Below are 20618 nucleotides of genomic sequence, written 5' to 3' on the forward strand. Positions count from 1 at the left end.
GAGGTCAGCAGGTTATGGCTATGGTCATGTTTATGTAATCAAATAGTAGTGGACACAATGTAATGTAAAGTTATGTAATGATGTAAAAATATGTATTGTAATGTAAGGATATGTAATGGCATGTCATGGTTAGAGTTGTGCTTTGCCCTAGTCATGTATGGTTAATCCCTTTTGGCACATGATCTTTCTGAAATGTTTTAATGATGTTTTATGCAAACCAAGCTTAATGTATGATACGTTACCCCATTGGAGCATTTGATGAGGGCTCCAGTGTGGGGTTTTATGTTTATGAGTTTGTGCATGCACAGGTTAAGTTTGGTAAAGGAAAGAAAAAGTTTAAAGTTTTATGTATATGTTTGATCATGTATGGGATTTAACAGGTATACAGGATGCATGTTAGGCTTGCTACGGGTCCCGGCGGCCTTATGCCGATCGGGATCCTAGCGCCGGTAGCGGTCCGATTTTCGGATCGTTACAGTTTGAGTTATAATTGGTTTGCCTGTTGAGATTGTGTGAAAGTTATTGAGTGAATTTATTACATTAAATGTAATTTTAAGCTAAGAATTGCTCTTATGAGAAAAAGAGAATTATTAAAAATAAGGGTTTTATTCTATAATTGTAAAGATTTTTATCTTTATTAAAAAAAATTTGATAGTATAGTTAAACTCTCAATAAGGATTTTGAGAAGAGAATGTAGATTTAGGATAACTAAATCTTTATAAATTTTTATATTTATTATCATTCTACCTTTTCCTTTTTAATCCTTTAATTTATGTTTTTAGCTTTTAATTTTTTATAAATTTAATTCACCCGTGAATTACTTTGAGGAACAATATTATTTAAACATTTTTTATATAGGGATTATTCAATTTTTATAAATATATTTTTAACGTTTTATTTATTATTAAAATAAAAAATACAATAAATTTTTTAATGAAAAAAACTTTTATTATAATATTCATAATATATTATATTAAAAAGTAAATAAGAAATCAAAAGGTTATATAATAGTGATAATTAATATAATAAATTATATTTATTATATTAAAAAGTAAAAGGTAGTAAAAAAAAATTAAAAGGTTATATATTAATAATGATGATAAAAATATTAATTTATATTTAATATATATTAATTATTATTTTATATAAATAAAATTATAAATATAAAAAATTATAAATTTTTGTTATATAGTATAATTATTTAGGGTTAATTGCACCACTAGGCAATCTCTCGTATATAAGTTTAATTGTGATACTTGTGAATATTTCATCAACTTATTTTAGAATTTAGTTTCATATAAATATATAAATATAAATATAATTTTAAATTTTTATATTATATTTATTATTATTCAAACAAAAAAACATATATTATCAATTAATTAATATTGTTGATTATAATTAGAAGTATTGGTTATAATTTAATATTATTAAATATGATAATATAACTAAAAATAAAAATAAATTATAGTAAGTGTATTGTTACTTAAAATAAGTATATAAACTTAAATATATCACTTGTCAATTTCAATTCAATCTATTTTAGACCTAACTTTATATATATATGGATATTAAATTAATATTGTAAATGTTATGTAATAAAATCAAAACTTTTTAATTTGCCATGATTAAGATCAAATAATTAAATTAAATATGAAAAAGTTAATGGGAAATTATAATATAATTTTAAAATTTTATATTTTTAATAAAATATATAATTTTTTAATTTAAATTTTATATTAAAATTAAATATATTTTATATTTATTATATATTATATTAAATAAATTTTATTATATAAAATATCAATATATATATATATATATTAAAATATTTTATTAAATGTTTTACAGGGGTGTGTATTGAATTTAAAAATGAACTAAATTAAATAAATTGAAAATCAAAATTTTAATATTTATAAAAATCAAATCAATTTTGAATAAAAATTAAATCGAATCGATCTAATTCGATTTTATTCAATTCGATTTAATTGATTGGATTTTTTAATAATTTTTTTATATTTTTTATATCTTATTTTAATATTTTTAAATTTAATTGAAATATTTTTATTTTAATTTTAATTATAGTCTAATATCTCTATATTATAAAAAATAATATATTATTATTATTAATCGATTTAATTTATTTTTTAAATTTTTTTAATCAAAATCGAACCGAATTTAAATAATTAAATTTTTTAAAATTAAAAATTAAATTGAACTGAGTCAAAATAAAAAAAAATTCAATTGAATTTCTAAATTAATTCAATGCGATAGATTTTTTTAATTTAAATAAAATATTATTAGGGATATTTATGCTTAATATTATAAATTATGTATATATTTTTTATATTTAGAAAATTTTACTTATTATGAATAATATTTTAAATAAAATAAAATATTATATATTTTAAATTATAAAATTCTATTTTTTATATTTTAAATTTTTATTAATATTTATGATATTATATAAAAGTAAAAATAAAAAAGTGGATAATAAAATTAATAAAAAATGATGTTATTATAATAAAATATATATTTAAAAATTATATTATAATTTATTATTAATTTATACACATTCAATTTAATATTTTTAGCTATAATTGTAGATAAAAAATAATATTAAATTAAAAATCTTATTAACTTTTTATATTTAAATTAAAAAAAATCAACTTTTCAATTTAAAAAATAGATATTTTAATAAATCGAGTCATGTTTTTCAAGGATTTACTGAAAGGAAGGGTATAAGAGAAAATAAAGGCAAGAAAATGAACTACATGCCCATGTATGAATCCGGAGATTTAGAAAAGAAGCCAGTTCTGTCAGAAGGTCGAACTAGCATCATCATAATAATAATAACAATCATAGGAAGAAGAAGCAGCCCTACACAAACACAAAGTTCCATTCAAATGGTTTCATTCAACCAACAACGGAAGTACTAAAACCTAGCAAATAATTATTAAAAATATAGCTCTAATTTTGGACAGACGTTGAAGAGCTGGGCGGTTGCCTCAGTCTCCGAAGTTGATTGATCCACTCATCTTCAGGAACTCGACCAACCCAATCAGGTGTGGATCCTCCGAACGATATCCCTCGCATTGCTTCCCTCACTCGCATCGCATTCTCAGCAGTCAACGGTGCATTCCTTCGATTCTCATCCTCTCTAAAAGCCCTGAGTATCGCGGAATCAGATTCCTCTCTCACTCTCTCTTCCGCCTCCTCTTCATCGCTGCCGCTGCTGATGCTTTTCTGCTCCATCTCACCGTTTATATGAAGAGACGAGATTCCGTTCTCTGCTTCACCACCAGAATAGCTATGGTATTCTTCATCTGAGTTGCCGTGATCGGAGGTGTCCTCGTCATCGTCGACATCGATGGCTGAGATTGCCTGGTAGTATTGAGGCGCTGCATCCGGAGTCGGGTCAGAATCGCTTCCACTGTTGTCTGCAATACACATCAGGTTCCGTGAGGTCAAAGATATTAGATCAAAGTTAAAAATAAAAATAAATCACCTTCGATGAAATTGGGGTTGGGCGTAGAGAAGGACGTAGCGTTCATAGCTGGAGATCTTGGAAGAGCTGGATTGCTGGAGACAGATCAAAAGTGCTTATATGGGAGAGATAATAAGGGTGCCCGACTCCGACCCGAGCGAATGAGAGGCCAGGGTTGAAAAAAATATAAGATCATGAGATCATGCACCAGCCGGGAATCGAACCCGGGTCTGTACCGTGGCAGGGTACTATTCTACCACTAGACCACTGGTGCACAAAGTTGACAAGATTTGAACTGGTACACATATAAAATAATTTCTAACTTCTAAGCATGTACTCGGCTTCCTTATTTTGAGCCACACGCGTTCGAGCCCAGAAAGTGCAGGAAAGCGTTGGTATCTTGTGATAAACAGAGAGAACGGAAGCGGGAAATGGCAATTCCCGTTTTATGGGATTCAATTTTTCGGACTTATCCATTATTTCATTTCTCAATTCGTAATCTATCGAATAGAAATTCAATTCCTAGGAAGAATAAGTGGCTTTGTTTGGCTTCACCACAACTGAACCCTGTCGGGTTAGCTGATTGTGCTTCACTTTAATTCTTCTCTTATTTATTTTGAATTTTCCAAGGGTTGATCTTTCTTTGCCATGTTCTTAGGTCAGAGGTTTCGTTTTGTGTTGGAACTCACCTCATCCCGCATCCTAACAAGGTAGGCAGTTGCTAATCACTTTTCTTCCTTTCTTGTTCTTTTTTATGTAATGAAAATGAATGAATGTAATGTTTCCTACGCTTGAAACACTATTATTAATATATAACCTTTCTTAATCGTTTGATAGATTGAGAGAGGTGGGGAAGATGCATTCTTTGTGAGCAGGTATAATGGGGGAGTAATTGCTGTTGCGGATGGTGTATCTGGGTACGAAGTATTTCTCTTACATTTTCAATTTATAAGTTTTTGTGTGAGTGTGTGAGATACAGACCTTGAATTTGCGTAATATCTTCAACTTTTTGTTCACAATTATTGCTCAGATGGGTTACACTAAATCATTATTGTTACTATTTTGGTTCATTTTGTATATGAGCCAAGATTATATATGAAACAAAATTATACAAGGTGTTTCTTGTTGAAATCTGAGATTGTTTCTTTCTATTGAAATGGTTGCCAGTTGGGCTGAACAGAATGTGGATCCTTCATTATTCCCTCAGGAACTGATGGCTAATGCTTCATGTCTAGTGGGGGATGAGGAGGTAGTGCCATAATAGCATACAAGGAAATAACATTTGTTTCTATAGATATTTTTTGGTTAATAACTCCTCTGCCAAAAAAATTCTTGCGGTGGTGGGATTCTATGCATCTGTACTTTCTAAATGAATGTTTGTGGCTGCTGGATATTTTGACTAAAACAGGATGCATCTTTACTTTTGCCAGGTTAACTATGACCCCCAGATTCTCTTAGGGAAAGCACATGCTGCTACTTCCTCTATAGGTTCAGCTACTGTGTAAGTTCATAATGCTTTCAAGGATACAGCCAGCCCCCCTCCCCAACCACCACCACGCACACCTGTATTGGTTTTCAAGAGGAAAATACCTTGACACAAATTATCATAATTAAGCCCACTTTCCATTTGGTTAAATAGAATTGTTGCTATGCTGGAGAGGAATGGAATGCTAAAGATTGCAAATGTTGGGGATTGTGGACTAAGGGTTGTCCGCAGAGGTATAGCTGTTTACCATCTTTTTTGCATTGATGTTCATGGTTTTCTAAATTCTGTTTCTTTTATTTGTTTTCCAAAATCAAAGAGCATTTTCTCACTTATTGGCTATACAGGTCAGATAATTTTTTCCACATCTACTCAAGAACATTATTTTGATTGTCCTTACCAATTAAGCTCAGAAATGGTTGGGCAGACATACCTTGATGCGATGGTATGGTGATTTTTACATCTAGCTTCCTAATAAACGAGGACATCACTTATTTTGCTTTTCTTATTTTGTGCTGGATCATTTGTTGCTACTCCAATCATGGAAAATTGGTGAGAAGCTAATTTTTCATGTGTCAATGAGCTCAACCCATGGCCTCAATTTCACCACTTAACTGTGTTTAACGCTCCTCTAGAGATAAGAGTTTCCATTATCACTTTGCTTAAAGAAAACTTGGATGATAAAAATGAAGACTAGGTGATATGAACAGCATTATAATTTTCTTCACATACGGAGTTTTAGGACTTAAATCATGTGGGATAGTTTGTCTTGTTTAACCCGGTGAATTAAATGTCTCTGCAAAGAAAAAGGTTATGGTTATCGCAAATGCTAGTGGGATTTTTGAGTTATTAATCATGATAAATTAATAGCTCGTTAACATTTGAATTTTTTGGTTTCATCTCCTAAAAAAAGGTTAGCAATATGGAATTAATGGAGGGAGACACCATCGTGATGGGCTCAGATGGTCTTTTTGACAACATTTTTGACAGTGAGATTGTTGCGACAATTGCTAGACATGATTGTGTAACTGGGGCTGGTAAATGCTTCCATAATTGAATTTTTTACAGCATTGCAACTCATCTACGTATCTTCTAACCTTCTAACTTGAGTTTCAATTTCAATGCTAGCAAAGGCATTAGCCAACCTAGCAAGAATTCATTCAATGGACTCAAAATTTGAATCTCCTTATGCACTGGAAGCCAGATCGAAGGTAAAACAATTGCTAGAATACACATTTATCTTTCCACATCCAACACCTATCTTTTAATCTAATGAATATTTCTAAACAGGGTTTTGATGTTCCATTGTGGAAGAAAATACTCGGGATGAAGCTTACAGGCATGATATTTTTTTCCTGTACAGTTGCTGTTATACTTTTTCACTGATGCCATGGCTGACCTAAACTCTTTAATTGATAGGTGGAAAGTTGGATGATATTACTGTGATTGTTGGCCGGGTTGTAAGGTCATGAATATAAGGTGAAACTCACTGTCGACAAGAAAAAGGAGAGAAATAATAGGAGAAACTTTGCACCATGATTGTTAAATTAATTCTCAACTGTTAAAGTTTGGTAATGTCCTCTTGATTGCAGGTGGTTGAGAGTTTATCCAAATTAGTTCTGATACCATAAATTCCCAGAAAGATTTTGCAAAGCACTTTATGCATTCTTGGAGACAGCTTGAACTCTGTTTAGGATCTAAGGTTGCAGTCTGATTCCCTTCACCATTCAAATCATTTGGGATTTGATATATATATATATATGTATGTACACTTACCTTGGGAAAGTATGAGAGCTTGAATTGCTTGAGACTTGAGATATGCGTATCATGTATGAACGGATCTCTTATAGCACTAATGTCAAACTGCAAAATTGGCATTTAAAGTTGAACCCGTACCTCAGTAATTGAATGATTCTTTCAAAGTAACCTTAAAGAGTTCATATCCTGCTAGCATTTATCCTCATAAAAAATTTTCAAGTAGCAAAATAACATATGGTAAGAAAACATGTGTATTCAAATTCATATGACAGTGCAGGAATGGGATGTCACGTTAACAATACATCATTTGTCTTGACAAACCTTTCAGCCTACCAGTGCTTCCAAATCTCCCAACCCAGTAATTAGTTAAAAGGTTTTTATAATAACAGTAGAGTTAATGGTAAATTTATTTATTTATTTTGTGTCCGAATGTAATATTCCGTTAATAAAGTTGTGGCCCAAGTCCAGGCTTACAAGAGTAACAACAAATTAAGGGTGGATTCATTTTTATTCTGATTTTCTGTTTATTGTTCTTTATTTGACAAAAAATCAAAAAAACAAAATCTTCGTGTATTTTTATTTTTACTAATTATTAAAAAAGTTTTTAAAATCAAAAAATTAAAACTGAAAATTATAAATATTATTAGAAAACATTTTTAAAATCAAAAAACTAAAAATCAAAAACTATAAATATTAATTTTCTTGTTACATATTTTATCAAATTTTTATTTTTCTTTACAATTTTTATCATATTATTATTAATAATTTTAAATTTTCATTTTTATTAATCAAATCCATTTTGTAAAATACACATTCAATCAATTAATTTATAAAATATAATTTTATTTTATTATTTAAAAAATTTATTATTTAATTTTTATAATGCAAGAAATTCATTAATTAATTTATAAATTTTAAAAAATATATTAAAATATTTTTAAAATTTTAAATAATTTACTAATTAGTTATTCTTATTAAATTTTTTACTATTCTTATTGTATGAAAAAACTGTTTAGTTAATTTTTCAGATTTGTTAATATGTTTACTAATTAGTCTCTTCATATTAAATAAATTTTAAATTTTTTTATAAAAAAATTCACTATTTATTCCTTATAATATTAAAAACTTATTAGTTGATTTTTCGATTTTGAAAAATACATTAACGTCTTTTGAAGTATTAGTCATATCATTAGTTTAGCTATTAAATATTTTATTATTTAGTTCTTGTTAAAAAAATTATTAATTAATCCATTAATTTTATAAAAAATATCTATTAATTATTCTGAGCATTTTAAATAATTTCACAACACTTAAATAGGTAAAATTGATGGAAAGATTAATTATCACATTCTTTAAAATCTTAAGAATATTTTAATTTATTTTTTAAAATCAATTGACTAATTAGTGAATTTTTTCTATAAAAAATAATTTTTAAGAAGAAAATAAAAATAATTAAAAAATTATTTTTAATTTTTAAAAAATAAAAAAAAATCCCACAATGTTAATGAATGCACCGTAAGTTTCTATGGCCCAATAAATAAAATTCAACTTTAAAATAAATTCTAGAGACCTGCATAAATTTAACCTAGATTTGAGCCTAAACCTCCGGTCGCCAAAGAAAAATTAGAAAAAGATAGTTCTATAAAACTCCTATATAACCGTAGAGGAGCCCAGGAAGCAAAGGGAAGAGGCATGCAAGCATTTATAGACAGAGATCCATAACTAAAAGGAAGAGGAAGTCGCACCACTACCAGATCAAGTTGGACCATCCTGGAAAGCTTCTATTAAACATTGAACCCACATTCACCACTAAGATCAAGGAACTCCCAGACTAAAGGTAATACCAACCAAAGGTGTAGGGAGTTGCACTCTTTGTCTATCCAATCACGTCTTCTGTAATAATTAAGTGAGCCACCTCCAACAATCAATCATTGGTCTTAGACAAAAGAGAAGAGTTCGTTGACTTAGAAAGTCAAAACCTACATGCAACAAGCCCATCACAAGCCAATAGAGACAATTGAGAATAAAGGTAGTTAATAAAAAAAACCCTTACAAACGTCGACAGATCTCTATAAATAAAAACTAAAAGTAAAAGAAAATAATAATAAAATAAATCATCCAGAGATAAATAGAGAATCCACTCTCCCGATGAAAGGAGGTCTTCCCTGAGGCATAAAAGATTGATACAGCAATAAGTTAAGAAAAATAAATTCCCATAAAAAATAAAAAAAAAAAAAAAAAAAAAAAAAAAAAGACTCAGAAAAAATAAAGAAGCTGTGTCTCTAAAATAACTAGAGCGAGAGTCAATTGAAAGAGATTATATATCTGAAAATTTTGAAATTATTGGCCCATTTATATTTCTTCTAACTTCATTCAACTCCTTTCCATTATAAAACTTTTATGCTTGCAACCACCTATTTATTTATATTTCCCAGTTAAAGTATTTAATGAAATTCATTCGTTTAGCAATCAAGCTCAAGGTTCCACACGAGGATAACAACATTCAGAAGCTTGCTTGAGTACAAGGAAAATCAATAACAAGAATGAACAATAAGAGCAACTAATCCTTGAATATCCAGGAAAGCAATAACTTATGGCTGCAATAGTATACCTCCATCATCATAAAGCCAAAAATTTCTTTCAGGGGAAAAATGCACATAACTCATACGGTGGTTTTTGTGCAACCCACAATTTGATAATGAAAAACATTATGCACTTGAAAGATTATCGGACAACAATGTGTACAGCACAGTTAATTCTATCTGATCAATCAATTTGACTATTAATGCCTAATGAAAGACAGGGATGAGACTGGCAATACTGTGCCCGTGCATTGCTTACCATCCCTCGTGTAAAGCTAACTTCTTGTCAATTGTATAGAATATTTGTGATGCAACTGAGAATTATAAAATACTCAGTTCAGTATGGTTCTTCAGGTAACAGTGCCACTATTACTGTTACCATTAAGCTCCTGAAAGAACCCCTTTGCTGCTTCATATGTAGACCAGCAAATTGCAGCAGCAGGTGCATGGAAAAGCATCCTCGGAATCCAACCCCTCATCAGCCCTCTGTACCCATCCTTTTTCACTATTATTCGAATCACATCACCAATTGAACCGCTTTTAAATCTGTCACACCCACAAACACCCTGAAAAACAAAACAATTATTGTTAATTTTCTGTATTTATTCTGAGAATAATAGGAGTTCATGACCCAACTTGCACAAAATTTTAGGAATCCTACAACCTTAATAGAACGTTAGATTTGCATTTTAATTATTGAGTGTTTATTCCCATTTTTCGATGGTGTTCCAAAAAATGAAGTAGACCTAATTGTTATGGAAGCATGAAAGCTAAGGGCTCCATTCGTAGCAAAGCAATGTCTATTCAGATTACACAAGGCAATATTCAGAAAGTACATTAAGCAAGAGGTTCCTTTCGTTAGCAAAAACAATATGTTATCAAGTATACCTTCTTAATATTAAATCTACTTTCAAATAAGCAGAATAAAAATTTGTACAGAAGTAACTTTTTAGCCAGCTAAGTGGGCCAGCTCAATTGAGCCCAATTATATCAAGGTCAAAAAAAAAAAAAAAAAAAATTGCAACAAAATATTTTAATATGATTCATTTTCTTGATGTCTTAGTTTTGCTTGCATGCATCCACAGAGAGAAACCATTACTTAGGAGAGAATTAACATGTAAAAGAATCCTTTGAGTTTACTGCTGGAAACCCAATTTTATAACCCTTGTACTACTGTCAACTCCAAAAATTAAATTTCTCACCTCTTGTAGTAAGGTGAGGCCAATGGCCACCTCCAAGCCACCAAATCCTTAACAATACTTCTATTTATAAAGTAACCTATGCTCAGGCGTCAAATTACATTAGGAATACAAATAACCTAAACCTAATTGGGAATTTATGACATTCGCACACTCATAACAAAATACTTCAGGAGCATGAAGACAAATGCTATTGATATGAAGAGTTGACTGAAGATCACTCAACGCTTTATCTATGGCACCGTTGCCTGCTCAGAACCTATTTTTCAAGTATCATGCCCTTACAATTTTCAATGAGTGAAAGATTTTGACAACCAAAAAGGAAACAAAAATTGCTTGGAGTCCTTTAGCAAATTAACAAAGTCAAGAAAACAAACTTAGAACCCTCTATAACAGTTAGAAGAAAATGAAAAACTAAACAACAAATAAAGTAGATAGTACCCATAGGAAGCGCTGAAGAAACTCTATAAGCTAAAATTTGGAGTGCTACAAAGTACAAAGAGTCAAGACTTTGAACGCTCTTATCCACCTAGACCTACTAACTCAAAAAACAGAATCAGAATCATGGGAAGCTAAAATTGTATGTTAGCCTTAATCATAAAATGATAATGGTTGATAAGAAATTTCAAAATTGTCTGGATTTAGTCAAAATGGGGCTTGAAAGAAGTATGCAAATCTATTGTGAGAATGTTGATGAATAAGCTTGTCACGTAATTAGTTTCATCATTAGCCCCTGATTCTTTCGTAAGTACTTACATCTTAGCATCTATTTGCAAGAGTAACTTACCAAAAAAATATAATCTAGAATACACTATACTGGCCTATAGTGTATTATGCTCTTGTCACAATAGGAGATGAACAGAAAATACAGTCAGAATCTATTTAAATTTAATAAAACCAAGGTTTAGTGTTGGAGCAGTAGCGTCTATTCATTAGCCTTAGAGTAGTAGCAGCATCAGCTGAATAGACCCTTTTTTCTCCTTTATACTCTTTGTTAACCAAAATTCTTATTTCCAATCACCCTTCTACAAATTTGCACCTGCAGACAACTTTTTTTATTATAATGAATTATCCTCATTGAATACTGATAACTCGGATACTCTAACCACATAACCCATGTGGAAAGGCCGGACCATAGTCTCATCAGAGTCCGCTGGGTTCACCCACTAGCACGCGGCCCTGATTTCGTGTAAATAAGCCGGACAAAACAGGACTCAGGCCCATCGGAGCGAGATCCAGCTCAACAGACCTAATGGGTTAGTGGGGCAACAAACCCCTATACATCCAAGATCGTGTCCACATGGCGCCAGAAGAAATTAAATGGCCGCCTGACGATGGGAAAGGACACAATACATCCGTACATATGGCTGGGTGTACCGTGTGCAGAACGGCGGTTATACATCACTAAAAGATGTTGAGATTGTTTCTGTAAATAGTCTAGATTGTGTGCATAATTAAGGATATAATTATGTGATGTGGTTGGTATATGTTAGGCTATAATTAAGGAATTAATTTATTTTCTTACCTAGTAGGTCGTTGTGGCGGGGCGTGAGGTCCACTCGCAGGCCGAACGCCCGTCGGCTCTTCAGGGAAGCTTCGCCGGCACTCCAGCGTCCTTCCTGAGGGGCAATGAGATCCAAATGTTACCCTATATGGGTAACCCAAATGAATAAATCCCTAAGTTTCCAAAAAAAATTTTAAATCTCTATGAGTGAGCCCATGATATCATGTAGAAAGATAATATTTATTGTATATTATAATAGAGATTACAACCTATTTATACATGAGAGACTATATCTAAACAGGAAGGAAAATCAAAGCTATGATCATACAATCCCTAAGATTAAGCAACTGACATATCTATCAATATTTACTTCCTATATTAACATATTTACTTTCTATAATCTATAACAAAGCAGAAGCCCAAAAAATCGCAGTTAAAGCTGCCAATTACCAAGCAGTAAAGGGAACCTTGCACTGAAGGGGGAAATCCAGCTTGTGGCTGAGATGCGTAGGCCCGGAGGAAGTAGCCAGGGTGATCCGAAAGATACATCAGGGGTCTGTGGAGTTCATGAGGGGGCAACTATGTTGGCGAGTAAGATCTTCCAGTAGGGATATTACTGGCCCACAGTCAAGAAAGAAGCTAAGGAATTCATCAAAAGATGTGATATCTGCCAAAAGTATGCCAATGCTATCAATAGTCCAGCCACGCCACAATCGAGCATATCCAGCCCATGGCCGTTCTCACAACGGGGGATAGACATCCTAGGTCCATAGACTGTAGGGCAGAAGAGATTCGTAATAGTGACCGTGGAGCACTTCTCTAAGTGGCCTAAAGCAGAAAAGTCCTGAAATAGAAGCTGTACTAACTATCACAGTCCAGAAAGTGATAAACTTTGCCTGGGGCAACATTATATGCCGACTCAAGATACTAAGGCCGCTCATATCAGACAAAAGAAAGCAGACTTCACGAGGAACATGGACATATGGCACAGGTTCTCCTCAATGGCTCACCCACAGACAAATGGCCAAACTAAAGTGACAAACCGAGCTATCCTCCAAGGGCTAAAGAAGCGATTAGACGGTGCTAAGAAAAACTGGGTAGCGGAGCTACACAGCATACTATAGACATTCCGAACTACACCTTGGACACCAGCAGGAGAGACACCATTTGCGCTAACATTTAGGACAGAGACTGTAGTCCCTATAGAGCTGCAAATCCCACTCATCAAGTCCAATTCAGTGATGAAAGTACCAACAGCGAAAAATTAAAAAGCAATCTGGATGCCCGCGAAGAAATTAGGGATGAAGCACAAATAAGAACAACTGCTTATCAACAAAAGGCAGCCCGGTATTATAACTAGAAAGTCCATGAAGGGAATTTGAAGGTTGAGGACCTGGCCTTGAAGAGATTGGAAGCAACGGAAAAGAGAGTAGTCATGGGGAAGTTGGCGTAAACTTGGGAAGGCCCATTCAGAATCACCAAGGTAGTCAAACCTGGAGTATACCGAATTGAAAACCTGCAAGAAAATCCGGAGCCTCACACCTGGAACATTCAACATTTAAAGAGGTATTTCCCATAAAGGCATATAATATAACTGCTATTTTTTTTAGAAGACATGAATAAAATTGTCATTTTTTCTCTCCTACTAGTATTCCAGAGCAGGTATGGAATCTCCTAGTGAGGTAGGTGACCGGTCTCGGAATATGACTACCGGCACCACAAAACCGGCTAGGGAGACGAATCCCTCAATGAGGTAGGTGTCCGGTCTCGAAACATGACCACCGGCACCACAAAATCGGTTGAGGAGGTGAAAACCCCAGTGAGGTGGGTGACCAGTCTGGAAGACCGCTGGCACCACAAAATCGGCTGGTGAGATGAAGCTCTCAATGAGGTGAGATGAAGCTCTCAATGAGGTGAGTGACCGGTCTCGGAATATGACCGTCGGCACCACAAAACCGATTAAGGAGGTAAAGACCCAGTGAGGTAGGTGACCGGTCCTGGAACATGACCGCCGACACCACAAAATCGGTTGGGAACATAAAGGCCCATGATGAAGGCCCAACATCAACAAGGCTATAAGCCCAAAGAAAACAAACTTAGAAATACGCTGCCGACCTAAGAAATGACCTCGACACACATAAGACTTAACAAACAAACAAGAACCTGGCGCCGACTCACAAAAAGAGCTCGGATCATATAGGAAGATGGGCAAGAACCTGGTTCCGACCTCACACGAAGACTCGGATCACAAAAACACGAGTGAAAAACCTGAATATGATCTCACCAAAGGGCGCAGACTACAGGAATACAAGCAAAAAACCTAGCTCCGACCTCATTAAAGGGCTCAGATCACAAGAAAACAAGATTGAGGTCAGCACATAGAAAAATTAACCTAAGGCATCCTAATGCCCAATTCATGAAATAATACTAGTTGAAAAGCTAATTTAAGTCTCACTATGACCTCGAAAATGAGCGCAGTGCCCTTAAGGCCCAAAAGCAAGAAAAGCCAAGGTAAAATCAAAACAAAAATAAGCCTTATCATTAAACTCCATGAACAAGCACGCAAATGATAGAAAAAATCATAAAGGAAACACATCTAAACATGAAGGTAGGACTATATGAAATTAAATAGCTCAGCTAGCCAAAGGACAGTACAAGCTGAAATAAGGAGCGGTAAAAAAATAAACTCAGCTCAGATAAAGGCTTCAAGAAAACAGAAGGCAAAAAGCGCTAAGGCATTCAATAAATATGAAAAATAACACAATAGGAAAGACGCCATACCGGTAAAACAAGATTAACGAGCTACCAGCTCGGTGAAATTCACAGGCTGCACATAAAAACAGCCCAAGTATAGAAATACAAGTAAAGTAAGTTAACGAACTGCCAGCCCCACACAATATACACACAAAAAAAAAGCCCAAGTACAAAAATAGGCAAATTCAATAAATACGAAAGATAAAAGTAGACGGAGGGAAAAATAACAAAAACTCAAATTTTTATTAATTATCGGAGTGTGTTACAGAGGCTGCAAGGAAAGGAGGAGCATAACTAATAAATCATTTATAGGATTATTTACAGTATCTTCTTCCTGATGTCCAGAAGGCAAGCGAAGAGCACTATTGGGCAAAGAGTTGTCATTCTCTCCGTAGCGCACCTCCTCGCCGTCAGAGTCCACTTCAGGGGCTCATAGGTCAGCCAACGGAGTGGAGGGCATCTCTAGCCAACTTAAGGCCTTGATTGTAGTCCAAAGCGAACATGCGGAAGCTCTCCTTGTACACTGTCTCTTTCATCTCCGTAGAGGCCTTATACTCCTCTAGTTGCGCTTCACAAGCTCATTGGATCTTGCCTTTCAGCTCTTCAGAGTCCTTGTACTCTTGCAAACGCTCCTCACAAGCCTGTTGGACCCTATTCTCTGCAGTCTAGGCATCCCTTAATAAGGCAGAACACCACTACTCTAGAGTAGTGACCCCTTGACGAAGTTGCTGTTGCTAGAGATGAGACTCCTCTGCTGCTGAAACCATGCCTTTCAGATCCTCGATGTGCTTGTTGAGCTCCTACTGAAGGACAGCAGTGTGAGCTAAGGCCTCATCACGCTGGGCCCTGGCCTCATCACGTTGATGGCAAGAGTCCTCTAAAGAGGACAGTTGTGCTAAGGCCTCGTCTTGCTGAGACTCGGCTGCAGAAACTCGTTGGAAGGCCTAGACAACCTCCTCCCTCATCTCCCCCAGTTGCTTGGTGAGGTCCTCAATAACTCCTTGAAACTCAATGATCTGTCCGTGGGCCTCACCAGTGGCAACGATATTTTCACCCCAGCGTCCTCAGCGATGCGCTGCTCCACTGAGCTCTGAAAAGACCGGTTCCTAGCATCAATCTCTAGGAATACCCCGAAGGTCTGCCACAAAAAAACAAAGTTAGAAAGCTAAAGAAACTAGAAATACCCTTGAGAATGGCAGATGGCTTATGATGAGGAACATCTCCCTCAAGCTGTCCCTGAGGTCATCCAGAGAGTGAGTGTTGAACGCCGCTTGTTGCTTAGTGGAGTGGGCAAGATGGCTGATGAGGGCCAGGAAACGGGGATCTGAAGCATCTGAAATCCCTCCAAACATCTTCTCGCAGAGCACTTTGGCTACCGAAGTCGGCGAAGACTCACAAATCACCTTGGCAGCATTCAAGAGCTTGTTCTCTGGAGCCAATGATAGCTACTCCACGACCTTCTTCCCCTTGTCAGTGGAGGGGGGAAGGGCTGTCCTCGTAGGCTCTGTAGTACGAGCCCGTTTCATAGCCCTGCCTTCAGTGGCAGGCTCTAAAGTCCGAGCCCGCTTGCTGGTTGCTCCTCCAATTACTATGGCCCCCACAACCTGGAGAGATAGGACGTCCAAAGGGGCAACTCCAGTGTCCTCCTCCGAACTGCTCTCGGCAGACTCGCTAAGTGCAATGGGCTCATTGGAAGTTGGCTTAGGAGCAGCCGGAGTCTTGACTGGAGCCGGCGCTTTGGTAGAAACGGACGTCCTCGAGGCTGTAGACCGAGAACCCCCTGCTCAAGACACCAATGCCAAAGTAGGGGCAGGGGTAGTAGAACGGTTCACAGCTGCTGGATCCATCGCTTGAAAGACCTCTAGGGTTATGTCGGCCACCATCTTATTAGCCTTAAAGGCCGCCAGGGTCGCCCTCATGCTTTCTCGAGACAGGGAAAAGTTCTTCAGGAGCTTGATGTTATCTGTAGAAATAGCAGAAGCTAAAAAAGAGATGTCAATCCAGTTAAAACTCAAAATAACAAAAAGAAAACGCAACAAGAAAGAAAAACAAAAAAATAATAATACCAACTTCCCAACAGTCCCTAAGGCTGGACATGAATATGCACTTCTCGATATCATATTTCTTCCTTACAGAGGTCAGTCGAAGAAGACAAACCTGGTCCAACAGGATCAACTTGGGAAGTCGTTGCAGCCCCTGAGGGACTTCCTCCCAAAAGAGATCAACATCCCAGTTGATCCCCGAGCTCTCTTTCAGCTCGATAACCACAAAGGTCTCCACTCAACCTTTTATCGAGTCCTTATACCCGGCGAAAATGAATAACCTTGTCTGGAGACCAAAGTAGTAAAACCCGTGGTTAGACCTGATGAGGCGGAAGAAGGTGGAGAACAAAGCGACAGAGGAGGCAAAACCCCAACACAGACAAACGGACTCAAAGCAGCATATAAACATAATGGAATTGGAGGACAACATGCAAGGAGTCACTTTAAAGTGATGGAAGACCTCAATAAAGAAAGGGGTAAAAGGAAAGGTCAGTCCGAAATCGCGCTGCTTGACAAAGAAGTCCAAGCTGCAGCTTTGCTGGGCGTCTATTAAGCCCGCAGGAGGTAGATTGGGAAGGACAATCCTTTCATTAGGAAAGGGAGCCATAATCCTATAATCGTGGTATCAGCATAGTTGCTGAAGAAAGAAATCAGAAAGGGAACAAGGGGTAATAGAGGACACTACACACAACATCGAGCATTTTAACTCAAGCCATGAAAAGAGTAAAACATACCTCAAACTGAGAACGTAGAGATTATAGAGAAGGAGAGCAAGATAGCAGAGGCAGCGCAAGAGGAAGAACCATAAGCAAAATCAAAAGTGCGAATTTGAAATGGGTAAAGACAGAGAGAAGACATTTTGACAAAAGCACTCCTAGAGCTGCGCAGTAATAATTGGAGTTTCGGGATTTACCCCCTTATTAATCATGGAATAATTAGCGAGCAGGTAAAGAGGCACTTGATAACTATTGGGCCTCGGATACCCTAGCTACAGCTAAGCCCATGTGGGAAGGCTGCACTGTAGTCTCATCAAAGCCCACTACGCGGGTTCACGGCCCTGACTTCGTGCAAATAGGCCGGACAAAATAGGACTCAGGCCCATCGGATGGAGATCCAACTCAACAGACCTGATGGGTCAGTGGGGCAACAGACCTGATGGGTCAGTGGGGCAACAGACCTGATGGGTCAGTGGGGCAACAGACCTGATGGGTCAGTGGGGCAACAGACCTGATGGGTCAGTGGGGCAACAGACCTAATGGGTCAGTGGGGCAACAGACCTGATGGGTCAGTGGGGCAACAGACCTGATGGGTCAGTGGGGCAACAGACCTGATGGGTTAGTGGGGCAACAGACCTGATGGGTCAGTGGGGCAACAGACCTGATGGGTCAGTGGGGCAACAGACCCCTGTACATCTCAAATCGTGTTCACATGACGTCGGAGGGAATTAAATGACCGCCTGACAATGGGAAAGGACACAATACATTCGTACGTATAGCTCCACATAATGACAGCGTGTACCGGTGCAGGACAGCGGTTATGCGTCACTAGAGAACAAAAGGGAAAAGGATAAAAGAAGAAAGGTATGAGGCAACCAGACCAAGTTCACAAATACATACCTTGAGCCTATCCTCTATCTATCAGATCTCAGAACATCAAATACCACCTACAACTTCCTAAGGGTATCTTTTTATCCTTTCTTATACTTCCAAGCATCCATCTTTAAGGGCTTGCTTTCTAATAATGTTAACAAAAATAAATAAAATTAAAAAGAGTGCTGAATAAAAATCAATTAATTTCAATACTATTAGGGGTGTAAATAAACCAAGTTGGAGCATTAAGCTATACAAACTTGGTTGGTTTAAATTTAGAGGGTGTTTATTTCAGCTTATAAGCTCCTCAAACTAGCTAATAAACTCTAAAAATAAGCTAACATGCTTATTTATTTTCTTTTTCTAGGCTTATAAGTTTAGCTTATAAAATAAGCCAATAAGCTTGGTTGGATTAGCTTATCATTTTAGTTCTTATAAGCTTTTTCACCAACTACATTACTATTGCCCTCATTTAATTTTAGAACTCCACCATATACCTTATTTAATATCGTTTTTAGTAATTCCAATAATTATTGTGGTTATAAGTTACATTTAACCAAATATGTCAACTACTAATTAAACCACTTATAAATATTTTAATACTTGAGTTCAAGCCGAGCTTTAGTTAAGCATTAAATTGTTGAGTTTGAAACCCTAATAACTATATATAAACAAAATTTATGTATTTTATGCAGAGATCTACATGGTAGTGTCGCGGAAGGTTGCAAACCACTTTCATATTTCCATTTTCCTTGTTCATTTACCTATCTCTATTCCAAACATTTGAAGCAATGATTCCTCGATTCGATGTTAACAGCTAATTCAGCTAGAATTGCACACTTCACAGCCATAAACTACTACATAAACCGTGACGTTGCAAAGAAAATAAGCAAGCAAGATATGGTACCTGACACTGCAACTGAGTTTTAACTACATCCAGAGGAGTAGTAACAGCAGCTGCAAGTGCTCCAGCAGCAGCTCCAGCAGTAGCATGAACAACCAACCGCTCACCATTAGCACTCTCAGGCGATATCTCCATCAACCCTCTTTTTGTGGCCTCATAAGTTGCAAAATGCACTGCTGTAAACGGCGCATTCATCAAAACAGTAGTCCTATAAGATGCATAAAACGCACCAAAACCTTCTTCTCTCAAAACCCTCTTCACACAATCCCACACCCCTTTGTAAATATTATTCCCCAATTGTAATCTCTGCTTCACCATATCCATCGGCGTAAATACAGCATCACTGGACACCGTAGCACAAACTCCTGATACAGCGTGAGCCATTGAATTGTTCGGATTGTTACCAGAGAAATACTTCTTACATACTTCGTAAACTGAGAAATACACCGCATGTGCAGGACCTGCGCCGAGACCCATAGCTGCTATACCGCGGTAAAGGGCACTGGGGCCTTCAGATTGAAGGATGGAACGGAGTGCGTGGGTAACGCTGACGGATTTAATGGGGCAAGAACCGAGAGCCTGCATGTGGGTCTTGACCGTGTCGACCGGAAACATGGTCATGTGCTCAACTGAGCCGGCGATAGAACCGGCGATCATGAATTGCCAAAAGTGGAGGCCGTCGTGAGCGGTTACCGAGATATCCGGGTGGAAATCGGGGTGGAAATCAGGGTTTTGGAATTTGGTGGTGGTGGCTTCTGTAGCCATGGAGATTCTTGGGTTGCTTCTCGGAGAAAGAGACTAGCGAACAAGATTTTTACCGTAAAATTCTTCCTTTTCCTTCTTCTCTACAGGTTTTTCGAAGTCAGAGAAAGAGAAGATATTGATTTTTGGGGTTAGATTTCACAATTTTCATTTTTTTTTTTTTTTGGACAATGTTTAGGTTCCAAGACTTATGGGGTTTATTTATGTTTTGGTTGTTGACGATGTACTGTAATAAATAGCTGTCAAAGCACAAGTTTAGGTAAGCAATGTAATTTATGTTTATTTCGAAAAAAAAAAAACTTAATTTATGTTTAGATTGAATCTCCACGGCAAGGAAGTATAAAATCTGAAACGAAGGAATATTCTTTCCCAAGCTTTTTATCTCCCTTTTTTTGGATTTTCTCGGTCTCTTAGCTTTATGCATCCGTCTTGTATTAGTCTTTTTCTACCTCTCCAGTAGGGGTGAGCATTCGGTCGGTTCGGTTCAAAATCGAATCAAATCAAATAAACTGAAAATTGAAATTTTAGTGTTTATAAAAACCAAATCGAATCGA

At 36.0% G+C, this 20618-nt stretch overlaps 3 protein-coding genes and 1 non-coding gene across 10 annotated transcripts; 1 reads left to right on the forward strand and 3 right to left on the reverse strand.

The window, feature by feature from the left end:
* Positions 1-2797: 2797 nt before the first annotated feature.
* LOC110606984 lies at positions 2798-3664 on the reverse strand. Its single transcript, XM_021746019.2, has 2 exons — positions 3509-3664; positions 2798-3440 (listed from the first exon to the last, which is right to left on the reverse strand). Exons 1-2 carry the CDS (start codon positions 3552-3554, stop codon positions 2971-2973), a joined length of 516 nt encoding a protein of 171 aa, XP_021601711.1. The 5' UTR covers positions 3555-3664; the 3' UTR covers positions 2798-2970.
* A 26-nt stretch (positions 3665-3690) lies between these two features.
* TRNAG-GCC lies at positions 3691-3761 on the reverse strand. Its single transcript has one exon. It is a non-coding gene; the product is annotated as a tRNA-Gly (tRNA).
* Positions 3762-3842: 81 nt separating this feature from the next.
* On the forward strand, positions 3843-6893 carry LOC110606983 (probable protein phosphatase 2C 26). 3 transcript variants are annotated; one of them, XR_002486593.2, is made up of 12 exons: positions 3843-4061; positions 4146-4197; positions 4325-4404; positions 4655-4736; positions 4918-4988; positions 5127-5206; positions 5318-5415; positions 5884-6007; positions 6104-6181; positions 6261-6309; positions 6390-6449; positions 6563-6893. XR_002486593.2 is itself a non-coding variant. In XM_021746018.2 (12 exons), exons 1-11 carry the CDS (start codon positions 3919-3921, stop codon positions 6440-6442), a joined length of 915 nt encoding a protein of 304 aa, XP_021601710.1. In that variant the 5' UTR covers positions 3843-3918; the 3' UTR covers positions 6443-6449; positions 6563-6893. The 3 variants fall into 3 exon arrangements, 2 of the variants coding, with proteins under 2 accessions (XP_021601710.1, XP_043809565.1); XM_021746018.2 differs by having other exon boundaries at positions 6099-6181; XM_043953630.1 differs by lacking the exons at positions 3843-4061; positions 4655-4736 and having other exon boundaries at positions 4140-4197; positions 6099-6181.
* Positions 6894-9272: 2379 nt separating this feature from the next.
* LOC110606706 (mitoferrin) lies at positions 9273-20311 on the reverse strand. 5 transcript variants are annotated; one of them, XM_021745642.2, is made up of 3 exons: positions 19306-20311; positions 12035-12186; positions 9684-9876 (listed from the first exon to the last, which is right to left on the reverse strand). In XM_021745642.2, exons 1-3 carry the CDS (start codon positions 20065-20067, stop codon positions 9828-9830), a joined length of 963 nt encoding a protein of 320 aa, XP_021601334.1. In that variant the 5' UTR covers positions 20068-20311; the 3' UTR covers positions 9684-9827. The 5 variants fall into 5 exon arrangements, 4 of the variants coding, with proteins under 4 accessions (XP_021601333.1, XP_021601334.1, XP_021601335.1 ...); XM_021745643.2 differs by having other exon boundaries at positions 9712-9876; positions 12035-12128; positions 19306-20308; XR_002486555.2 differs by having other exon boundaries at positions 9740-9876; positions 12035-12157; positions 19306-20305.
* Positions 20312-20618: the final 307 nt, after the last annotated feature.

This window comes from Manihot esculenta, chromosome 18, assembly GCF_001659605.2.
Source record: "Manihot esculenta cultivar AM560-2 chromosome 18, M.esculenta_v8, whole genome shotgun sequence".
NCBI lineage: Eukaryota > Viridiplantae > Streptophyta > Magnoliopsida > Malpighiales > Euphorbiaceae > Manihot > Manihot esculenta.